The sequence below is a fragment of the Seriola lalandi genome, unplaced genomic scaffold (assembly GCF_002814215.2).
Source record: "Seriola lalandi dorsalis isolate HSWRI2012SDOR001 ecotype SW California unplaced genomic scaffold, Sedor1 jcf7180002053635, whole genome shotgun sequence".
NCBI lineage: Eukaryota > Metazoa > Chordata > Actinopteri > Carangiformes > Carangidae > Seriola > Seriola lalandi.
The window spans coordinates 11051-23207 of record NW_019524188.1 but is presented as its reverse complement, the minus strand read 5'-3'; the positions used below and the strand labels follow the sequence as shown (position 1 = coordinate 23207).

Here is a 12157-nt window from a genome sequence, read left to right as displayed (position 1 = left end):
GGAGAAAGGTTGTGGGGGGGCAGTGATGGAGAAAGGTTGTGGGGGGGGGGTCAGTCGTGGGTGCAAAACAAATAAGGAGATGAGAATAAAAGTCAAGAGAAACTTGGTTAGTGTCATTAATCCACAGCTTCACTCTCAAAGCAGAGGACGGTGTTCTAGTTTTTTTCTTGTCAACAACGTGTCGCTCTCTCTCTCTCTCTCTCTCTCCTTCATCGCCATCAACACTCACATTGTGGCGCAGCAGAGAACAAACTAGAATCTACAATCTCCTCCTGGTGGTCGTATCCCTCCGCCGCTCACACTAGTTCCACGCTACATCCTGTTTATCCAGAGTCATTAAATATGAACCAATGGTGTGAGATCTCGTCATTGTCGCTGTGAAGTCTTCAGTTATGGCTAAAAAGTGTTTTTCGAGGTCACACTGACCTTTGACCTTTGACCACCAAAGTCTAATCGGTTCATCTTTTGAGTCTAGATGAAAGTTTTTTTCTAAATTTGAATAAATTCCCTCGAGGCGTTACGGAGATTTCACGTTCACACGGCCAATTCTGTGTTTTGTGATGTCACCGTGACCTTGACCTTTGACCACCAAAATCTAAATCAGTTCATCGTTGACTCTTAATGAATGTTTGCGACAAATCTGAAGAAGTTCCCTCAAAACGTTACTGAGATATCGTGACCACGAGAATGAGATGGACGGCCGGATTAGCTGAAAACAAAATGGCTGCCGCTCTGAATGAAAATAAGTGTAAACATCTGGTTAACTAAACTCAGATATGTATGTGGCAAAGTGTGTGTCTTTATTAGCTTCAGATCCACAGTGGCGCCCGGACAGGCGCTTTGATCTTTACGCGTGATGTTGACTTTGACCTCAGTGTGTGATCTGTTTAAAAAGTCCAGATGAAGACGATGAACATGTTGTACTTGATTATTATTGATGACAAGAAGAGAACGAGAGGAGAACAAACCAGTTAAAGCTTTAACTGGTGACACTGGTTCAGGTTTGTTCTGTGGTAAACCCAGCTCACACTGAACGGCTGCTGGTCGTTCACAAACATCATAACTCCAATAAACTTTTCAATTTTTTAAAGAAATTTCAGCTGCAAAACTTTAGATTTAGGAGAAAAGATCTCTCCATCTAAAGATGATAAATCAGTTTACGTGTTGTTTGTAAGAACAGAACCAGGGTGAGTGGATCAACAGGACGACACCTGCAGCATCAAACTGTCAGATCCGGTTTTCAACAAGAAGGAAACAGAACCAGACGAGAGCGGCGCTGCAGGTCTGGATCAGACTGATCCTGGATCAGACTGATCCTGGTCTCGTGGATGTAGAGGAGCCGGTCTGGACGGCAGCAGGGTGGAGAACCTCAGTGAGAACCTCGGGTAAAGGAGGAGAGCGCCATCTTCAGTCCGTCCAGCCTTTAAACTTTTCATTATTATCATTATCATTATTTTACTGCAGCTCTTTTTCCTACACAGCTGTTCAGTGATCAGCATCAAGCTGCTGCTGGTGTTTGGGTTCTCTCTCTGTTCGGGATCAGGTCTAATGATCCTCGGGTCGGTCGGGGGCGGGGTCTGTTTACGATCAGCTGATTGATCATAATCATTGATATAAATGACAGAAACACCAGCTTCAATTCGTCTGTGATGCCATCCATTCAGGTTAGATGATTAATATTAATAATGATGGATGGAGATGCAGATTAGAGTCTGATTCTATCTGTTCATTTAAGGAAACTTGAGCTGAATCAGTGTCGTTGTTTATATCAGCTGATAAGTAACGAGGAATGAAAGTGACAGAAGCGCTGCTGAGACCCTGAGCACATGATGTCAGCGGCATCAGAGGAATCATCAGACCGCCAGCTTCCTGCGCCACCCAGACACACATCCTCTACATGTAGGAGCCGGCCGATGACTGGTTGACCTCTGCTGACTCCTGTGTGTCAGCACTGGTCTCCTGGAGGACGTGAGGACTTCCTGCTTCAACACTTCAGCGCAGAGAGAGAGGCGATGTGTTCATGACAGCAGCGATGGATGAGCGGGAACATGAGTGACGTGGAGGAGGGTTATGGGCGTTTAATCGGTTATTTCCCAACGTCACACTGATTATGGGAGAGTTAGAGGAGATGTTACGGAGGAGAGAGGAGTGATGAGAGAGAGAGTAGAAGGATGTGTTGTGTGTGTGTTTGTGTCGTAAACGTGATGCTGGGGGAAACACGACTTTAACTTCCCGTCCTAAAATCCAACAACACAACCACCTCAGAGATTCCTTCCACTCAAAACTGCCAATCAGAGGCCGAGCCTGGCATACCCGCAGCTGATTCAGCCAATCAGGAAGCAGGTTATATAAAACGTCTGTGACGAGCTGCGTCCACAGCAGAAACACACGAGCGACAGAAGCAGCCAATCAAAAAGCAGAGCGGGACATTAGACAGTGATCACTGCTTCTCAGTCACCGTCCTCCTCCTCCTCCTCCTCCCCCTCCCGTCAGAGGGGAGGTGGTGAGGGAGGAGAGGAGGAATAAAAGGCGTCACAGCCATTAACAGCTCCTCAGGCACAAACAGGTCTGTGATGTTTACCGCTCCGTCTGCAGCCCACACTAAACTGAGAGTGGCAGTCTGACTCTGAAACACACAGTCACAACACTTTATGTAACACAGGTCACATGGCGAGGGGGCGAGGGGACACGAGGACACGAGGACACGGGGACGGACTCACTGCTGCCTCTCAACACGACCACCTTCAGAACAAAGCAGCAGTGAAGAACAGAGGGTTCACGCTGCAGAGGATTATCAGCTGATTTACTGAAGCAGTTCGATTCAGAGACACTTTCTGTAACACAAACAGTCAGTGAGCATTTTATTAGGAACACCTCACTAACACTGGGTACTTCCTCAGTTCATGTCATCCTCATGTTGAAATGTTCCTCTGAGACTCTCATTTAATATCCAGGTTTCTGACACTTTAGTTCGTTATTATGAAGTTACCCACTTCCTGATTGGCCGATTGGATAACTGCATGAATCCACAGGTGTACAGGTGTTCCTAATAAAATGCTCAGTGAGTTTATTGTTTAAAAAGCAGTTTCAAAGTTAGAAGCCATCAGACATTAATCCTGTTTCCTGAACAGTTTGTTTCCATTGAACACAACAATAAGTGTCTGTCAGGTGTCGGTCTGGTGTCTGTATGGTGTCGGTCAGGTGACTGCAGGTGTCTGTCAGGTGTCTGTCAGGTGTCTGTCAAGTGTCTGTCAGGTGTCTGTCAGGTGTCAGTCAGGTGTCAGTCAGGTGTCAGTCAGGTGTCTGTCAGGTGTCTGTCAGGTGTCTGTCAGGTGTCTGTCAGGTGTCTGTCAGGTGTCTGTCAGGTGTCTGTCAGGTGGCGGTCTGGTGTCTGTATGGTGTCGGTCAGGTGACTGCATGGTGTCTGTCAGGTGTCTGTCAGGTGTCTGTCAGGTGTCTGTCAGGTGTCTGTCAGGTGTCTGTCAGGTGTCTGTCAGGTGTCTGTCAGGTGTCTGTCTGGTGTCAGGTGTCATTCAGGTGTCATTCTGGTGTCAGTCAGGTGTCAGTCAGGTGTCAGTCAGGTGTCTGGTGTCAGTCAGGTGTCAGGTGTCAGTCAGGTGTCAGTCAGGTGTCTGTCAGGTGTCTGTCAGGTGTCTGTCAGGTGTCTGTCAGGTGTCTGGATGCTGCCACAGTGCTAAGCTCTAAAACCAGCAGTTGATTGACAGAGGAGAGAAAAGCTGGTTAGACTGCTGCTGTTTGTTAGTGCTGCTGCTTCTTCCTGTCCTCACCTCACTGCACACTGAGGCAGGTAAAGACTAAAACCGTGGAAACCCAGAACACGGGAGCAAAGCAGAAAACAGAGGAAGAGACAGAGAGAGACAGAGAGAGACAGACAGAGAGAGAGAGAGAGAGAGAGAGAGAGAGAGAGAGAGAGAGAGAGAGAGAGAGAGAGAGAGAGAGAGAGAGAGCTTCAAACTAACAGACTAAAGACTAAAGCTAAAAACACAGGCTGGACTTGTTCTCTGAGTGATGCTCATTTTTCATTTTCTATTCATTTCATTTATACATTAAAACATGGCTGAAAGATGAAGCCGGATCATTTGTAAAAGATTTAAATTTACCACCAGGCCTTTACACTACAGCTAAACAGTGTTACCGGGTAAAGGAAACTTCATCACTCAGATACCAACAGGAGACGTTCAGCCAGTGTCGGAGGAGAAACACGGAGAGACCAGCAGGTGACATGACGAAGATTCTTTTTAAATCCATGGCCACAACAGTCTACAGGTCATCACATGATCTATGACATCACTGATTCACCTGCTCATCCTCCACTCGCATCTTTCTGACTGACTGATGTACAGAGTGTTAGTGAAGAGTGTATTTTTACTCTGATCCAGAACCCTCACCTGACCTACAGCCGTCTCATGTAACACCTTTAACCTGATATAGAACCTTCCACCTGTCTCTGCACATTTTACACCTTTATCAGCAGATATCACCTCGATCAATAACACAATAGTTATTGATACTGGGTGGATGCTACCGCTCTGTTTCCTCTCACTGACAGCAACATCAGGAACTGTGACGTGACAACCTGCAGTTCAGAGGACAAGACAGAGTTGAACATTTCATGTCATATAAATAAATACTTTAACAGTACTTTAATGCCCGAAGTAGAAACCATGATTTTCTTTTTTTTAATGCCTTTTACATCTATAGATGTTTATTTTTCTGCTGTGGTAAATGAATTTCCCAGTTGTGGGATTAATAAAGTTAATCTAATCTAAACTTTAGTTTTTAATCTTTTTTATGGCCACAGATAAAAATGATCTTCTGATGCCACCTTGTCAGCTCCATGTGAAGTTTCTCATCTCATCTAATAACTGTTCTACTGTTTACTGGACAAAGCGACGTGCTACTAGCAGCTACAGGCTAACAGCTGACTGCACGGACCAGAGCCCACAGGAGACATTCAGAGGAGGTGAGAGGCAGCAGTCTCTGATTCAACAGCTGCTGCCAACAACATGGAGGACATATATCTGTGTGGCTCCTGTGTGCTGAGGTCTGAAGAGACATTTCACTGTAGTTCAGTGTCTGAGCTTCATCACCAAACCAACACACTGTCCCCACCGGGGGAAAGAACAGTCAGACAGGAAACACTGGGCAGCTGTTGTTTGTATTTCACTGCATCACCACCACGTGTCTGTGAACACGATGAGCACGACCAGCTGTTTAGAGGTTCTCTCTGAGAACTCAAGTTCATTTCCAGATTTCTGAATCAAGGACATGATGTGTAAACACACTCGGCAGGTGCTTCTAATTTGCCTCTTGCTCCACAGGTGAAGCTGATCTGCTGCAGAACCCATAAACGTGTCATTTTACTCCCAACCTTTAAAGTGTATTTGTTTCCTTCATCTGTGTTTACTGTTCTCCTGATTAACAAACTAACATTTTCTGTCCCATAATTCATCAGGATTTGTCCATGTGTGATTTCTTCCGACCTGAATCCTGGTTCCTAACAGGGAGTTTCAGCCGTTATGCTGCCCCCTGCTGGAAGCAGCTCCCACTGGATCAGATCAAGAGAAGCTACAAACTTCTCTGTTCTCCTCTGCCATTTTATCTTTTAATCTTGCACTTTAATGAGATATTATCCATCCCATAATCTTTGTTTTTATTCTGCTTTTTACATCTATGTTTGTCCTTTTTATTTCTGTTGAGCACACTGCGTGACCTCTGTGTGTGATAATGTGATTATACAAATAGATTTTCCTCAGTTACATTTCAAGCTGCAAATCATTTCCCATGTATCAGGGAGAGAGTCTTTCCCTTGCATCTCTGAGAAAGGAGGAAACAACACAGGTGAATCAGAAGCACCTGCTGTCACAGCCTGAACCTGATGCAGAAAACTAAAAGACACCCGGAAAATATTCCAGTAAAAGAAATGTCTAACATTGTAAGTCACATGCCAAAATAATGTGTGTACAGACACTAAACTCTGCTCTTAGTTTTCATGTTTATATTATAGTTACTTCTATTATTGAGACACATGTTGAGCAGCGGCGACCTGGAACAGTCTGAACTAAAGGAAAGACACTGAACCGAGTGAAACATCTCCGTCTCCCCCTCCGGTGCAGAGACCTCGACAGGAGCTCAGGACGTCAGAGGCAGATCCAGCAGCATCTGTTTCTCACTTCCTGGACTTCCTGTAGGTGTGACCCGCACACTGCAGCAGTGGAGACGGTCTACGGAAGAGGAACTACTGGCTGCGCAGCACTGCGCCGTGACACACCAGCGTCGTCGTGGTCGCTCGTACCTCCTACCGTGAGGATTCTCAGCCTCTCCTTGAAAACCGCCACGTCTGGAGGGGTCACCAGCAGGGGGGGCAGCAAAGGGAGAGATACCCGGACACTGTTAGTGATCTACCTCTCATTCAGACCTGACACCCATGGCCACTCGACACCAACGACAACACCGACAGACTACAGCTACGACAGGGTGAAGCATCTCCACGTCGCCACCACCTCTAACATTTACAGAAAACGTCGAGTTGATTTGGAGAAGGTTCAATTTGGACTGAAGTGGTGGAGACTGAAGGATGCAGTTGACACCATGCTGAGGTTAAATAGTCCTTGATACAGAAGCAACACCACAACCAACCCACACTGAGGGGTTTCCCAAACAGGAAGCCATTCTGCACAGGTTACCTTGACTACAGCAGGACAGGACTGAATCCTGAGCTGCAGGAACGCACAACACGACACAGACGTCCTCTGTTTTTACTACAAACTTTAAATACTGTCTACACACACACACACACACACACACACACACACACACACACCACAGTGTCTGGTATCAAAATATGTTTCACAGTCTGCCCCTGAAACTCCACAGGTTCCAGTCATAAAACCGGCTGCAGCATTTTGAGAGTCGGGGACTGAACAGAGCAGATGTCAGACTGAACATCAGTCAGTCAGTCAGTCAGTCAGTCAGTCAGTCAGTCAGTCAGTCAGTCAGTCAGTCAGTCAGTCAGTCGGGCAAAGCTGGAGGCTGTTAGCGGCGATGAGAACGAACAGAGCTCGAAGTAAGAGACGTAGAGACAGACCAGGTCCTCATATATTTACATCATCCAGTCTGATCACACAACAACAACACAACAGCACTTCCTGTCCAGAGAATCAACAACTGGGAATTAACAGATGTTGACTGTTGACATGTTAACAGTTGATTCAGGTAGTCTGGCTTGAATCCAGAGAGAGATTCAAATTAAATTAAAATATATATAAAAGTTTTTTGCTCTACCAGCTGAGCCACCAGGACGACATTCACTGTTCGACTGACTGAGGAAACTGACTTTAGACTGACTGGAAACACATTTAAAAACATGGAGGATTATTTGAACATAGCCTCTCTGTCACGGGACAGTGGTTATTAAAGCTTTTCTGACAAATTACAGCTGATTCTCTCTGTGCGAAGCCTTTGAGGCTCCTCATCACTGCAGCAGCTGCTGACACACAGTTGCTTCAGACTCGTGGCTCCAAAGTATTTTCTTCCCTTTAATGTCATTCATATCGTATCTATAACAGTGGATCAGTGTCTCTCCTGCTCACTGACGGTTTGGATGTAAAATGTAAAGAGTTTCCTGTCAGAGGAGCTCAGGGTGATGACTGTGATCGCAACGGTTGAAGAACAGGAGAGGTTTTATTTTGGGGGCCTTATCTTGTCTTTCCGTTTCAAAACAGTGGTGACAGAGTTTTCTGGTCCACGATGGTCTCTACAGCGAGCAGCCGACAGAAACAAACACACACAACCAACTACTGAGGCTGCAGCTGAAACACGTCCGACGACTTCAGCAGCAGGTTTCCCCAACAACCGACAGCTGCTGAGTCCAGAGCATCAACAGGGTTAGCACAGAGCTAGCACAGAGCTAGCACAGGGCTAGCACAGAGCTAGCACAGAGCTAGCAGCTCAGCAGTGATGGTTTGCTTTTCCTCCAAGCAATAAAACAACTGCTAACAGTAATATAATGCTGGCGTTAGTGTTTGACCCCTGACCTTTGTCTCTGCACTGACACTGAAGTTGTCTCTAAAACCGTTTCACAAACTCTACACGTCTTATTTTTTCTTGATAATGTCTAAACGTTTTTTACGGTCAGTCCTCAGAAAAGATTCAAGTCTGGTGAAACTGTTTGGTTCTTTTCTTCTTGTCAATAAATCTCATGTACAGACGCAAACCAACACACACACTGTAGTTTATATCGACACCGTCCTGCTGCGCAAAACACTCACTACAGTACCAAATGTGGATTAATCCGCCGCTGAAAATAGTCCCCAATAAACGCTCTACTTCCTCCTGTGATTGATAAGAACTACAGTGAGCAGCTGTTTTTACTTTTTAATGAAACGATATATTTGTGAAGTGTTTTTAAAAATGATCTTGTTCATCAAGAACCAATGAGCTGAGAGCCACAGACGGAGGAGGGAAGTCTGAAGTGTGGTTGGTTTGGTCTGCACCAGGAAAATAAAATACAGAATCACAGCAGAATCTCCTGCTACTCGCTCTTTTCAATCCAATTCAGATGAAGAAGCTGCAGCGCCTGAAGCCACGCTCAGAGGATGTTTTGTGGGAGGGGCCTGTTTTAATCTTCCAGTTTTCAGGAAAGTTGAGGAAACATTCGAAGTTCAATTTAAAGTTGAGATTAAAGGATTTAGACGTTTCCAGACGGACTAATCAACTGTTCTAGGTGATGAAAACATCACATGATTATTCCCAGTAGCTGAGGACGATGTCAGGGTTAGTTTCCATTACAGAAAGTTTCAGAAACATTCGTCATATACAAGAATAATCCAGACTTAGTTTTTCCCTCAGACACATGAACGCCCAGGCTGAGTGCCTCTCTCTCTCCCTTCCTTCCTTCTCTAACCCCCCCCCCACCTGTTTCACACCTGCTGCTACATTTAATAGAAATAATAATTACAAGTAATTAACTCTCATTATTCTCATCATTCACTTATCATTATTATTATGGTGGTATTTTCTCCTGCTCTCTCTCTCTCTCCTAACCCACCCGGTCGAGGCAGATGGCCCCGCCCACCCTGAGTCTGTCTCTGCCTATTAAAAGAAAGTAGTTCCTCGCCACTGTGGCTAACAGTTGTGTGTCTGTTAATAATATGAAAGAGAAGGTCCAGACCTTCAGATAACTGACTTGATTATGAGCCAGAAAGTTTCTGAAATATTCACGTATATGAGAATGTTGGAGAAGTTTTCACAGAGGCTTCAGTTCAAGACAAACTTCCAGAAACATTCAGTGTCCACGGGAAGTTTCACAAAGCTTCCTGTGGACAACGAGGTTTCAGCTCAAGACAAAGTTTCAGAAACATTCAGCAACAAACGCCCCCGACCAGCGGAGAGTTCCAGAAGCAGCCGGACTGCGAGGCAGACCGGGGGAATAAAGAGACGGGGTTTCTACGGGGGTTATCTCCTCACCCAGCTTGTCGGAGGAGGTGATAATGTCAGTGGGGACACACGAGTCCAGATCGGCGTCCATGATGCCGAGGGGGTCCAACTGGGCCACATGGTGCCCTCGGATCTACAGGGAGTGACAACAGCACAGAGCCCACCCGGGACAGGAGGAGGAGGAGGAGGAGGAGGAGGAGGAGGTGGAGGATTGAACGAAATGAAGGAGAGGGTGAAGAAGAGGAGGAGGAGGAGGGATGAGGAGAAAACAGGATGCAACGAAATAAGGGAAAGAGAGAGAGGCGGGAGGATGTGGAGGGGTGAGTGGATGAGAAGCAAGTCGGAGTGGAGGGTTGAGAGAAAAAGAAAGGAGAGATAGAGGAAAAGAGAAAGAACAGAAAGATCAACGTCGAGACACAAAAACAGGAAGAGAGGACAGAGCGTCGGACAGGAGCAGGGTGAGAGCAGAAAAGGAGAAGAAGAAGAAAGAAAGGAAGAGATTTGACATAAAGAGGAAGGAGAGAAGAAGAGAAGAGAGGGAGGGTGGGAGGGAAGAGCAGCATTAACACCACAGGCTTTGCTTGTTTGTTTTTGTCGTGGCGCTCTCACCGACGTCCTGGAAGCCGGTATTGACCGGAGCATCATCAAAATTCACACAGCTGATTCCCAGAGGGTCCAGCAGGGCATTATGATGCCCCATCACCTAAACACACCCCACACACACACACACCACACACACACACACCTGGTTATCACAACAGAGCACTGACACCTGGAGGGCTTCACAGGTCCACTCATAACACCTGACAGAGTTCGGCTGCTGCCTTAAAGGGACAGTAACGCAGCGGGCGGCTGGTGGAGGAACGATGTTATTGGCCGATGAGTCAGAAGATGGAGGAGGTGGAGTTCAGCAGCTTCAGTGTGTCCAGTTATTCTAATGAATGGTTTGCGGAGGTCCCGAGCACCGAGGGGAGTAAACTATCTGCACTGTATTTCAAGTGTTAATGAATCTAATTGATGAAGAACTTCTTGGTGACTGTGGACAGTGTCTTACTGTTAGCACTGTTTATTGATCTGTATCTATGTTTTACTGAGAGTTTAGATGGACGTGGGGACCTGCCACTCTTACTGTTATTAGTAGTTTAACTGTTGGTATTTGTTGTTATTTTCTTGCTCCTTTTGCTGCCTTTGATTTTCATTTACATTACAGTAGTTTCTGCCATGGTGGGGGCTGATGGGGATCCAAATAAATCAATCAAAGTTTCAAGAAGTTTCTCTAATAAAACATCTAAAAGAAAACAGTCTCATCAGCTGTGACCTACTTCGTGTCGTTGATGTAAAAAGACTGAGACGCGCTGCTTCGCTGTCATGACAGTGTATTAGAAAAATCAACCTTTAAATTAAGAATGTTTTCTTCTTTAAATTTAAATTTGTAATAATAAAAATAACATCAGTTATCATATTGCTGGGGCCATAACCAACCTAAGTATCAGTCACTGTTACTCCCATCATGCATCTGTAGCATGAAGTCAATTCATGACACCAGCTGGAAAATGACTTTTGTTATTTGCAGCCACAGACACAAAGTGTGTGTTCTTCAGACGAGCTGCTGTGATTTATTTATTTATTTTTGGAATTAACTTGATGAAAATATGATGAACTAAGTTTGTTTTATCGCTTCCTTCAGCCGTCATCATTTCACAGCTGACATCAGCTCCTGCCTCCAGAGACGTTGGTCATTTAAAGGGATGAACGTGTTTTCTACACGAGCTTTGACAGAGAGATAAAAACATCTGTTCTTTGGTACAGATGTGTGTGACCTGTGAAGACCTCTCCTCGCCACATCATCTCTCAGGGTTTCTCAACCTTTTCATGAGTCTACAACAAATCATTAACGTGTCCAGAGTTCATGTGAATTTGTGGAGGGAACAGTTCAGTAAATTCATGTTCGATTATAAACAGAAATCTTTAATAATAACACAGATTTTCTTTTTAACTATTACACAAACATCCGTCATATATTCATCTAGTATCTGCTGGTCACATGACTCCATGTGAAGGTTGAGAAACTCTAAACTACATCAAACATATTAAGACTTTATACACACTGGAACTGTTTTATAGCAATAGCAGAAATGAATAAGAAAATGAGAATCATTATAACAACAGAAATAGTACAGTTAATTATCATAATTAACAAATAGCAGTAAAATATCATAGACAGCATAAAGTGTTTCAGTAATTAGACAGTGTCTCTACTGAGCTCCATGTTACAGGACGGTCTGGAGGAAGAGACAAGTTAAAGATCACAACATGCATCTATGGATCATCTACAATTTATGGATAAAATCTAATTGAACTAAATTAAATATTTTTCAGTTTCATGATTCTGTTTTCAAACATCAACGAACTCTGAATCTTCTGAGTTCAACTTTGTGTTTCACCTACAATTAACTTCATTATATTTCTTAAATGAATATTAAATTATACACAATTTTAATATAAATTTAAGAAATATATATATACACATATATTTATGAATAAATGATATGTTGTGGTCAGTGTTGATATCGTAGGTGCCTGAAATAAATCAATGTCTGGGAAACCTCTGAAGTGACTCCTGCTGGAGGAAGGTGGCATCAGCGTGTGTGTGTGTGTGTGTGTGTGTGTGTGTGTGTGTGTGTGTGTGTGTGTGTGT

General features: G+C 44.6%; 1 protein-coding gene across 1 annotated transcript in view; it reads right to left on the bottom strand.

The window, feature by feature from the left end:
* The window catches only part of LOC111651438 (2-oxoglutarate dehydrogenase complex component E1-like), a gene marked incomplete at its 3' end in the record, with an annotated part of 10992 nt that extends 1011 nt beyond the window's left edge, over nt 1-9981 (bottom strand). The window contains exons 1-3 of the mRNA XM_023401381.2: nt 9490-9981; nt 6317-6361; nt 2582-2626 (exon numbers count right to left, since the gene is read on the bottom strand). Of these exons, the coding sequence (XP_023257149.2) occupies nt 2582-2626; nt 6317-6361; nt 9490-9550 (151 nt within the window). The remainder of the gene's footprint in view (nt 1-2581; nt 2627-6316; nt 6362-9489) is intronic.
* Nucleotides 9982-12157: the final 2176 nt, after the last annotated feature.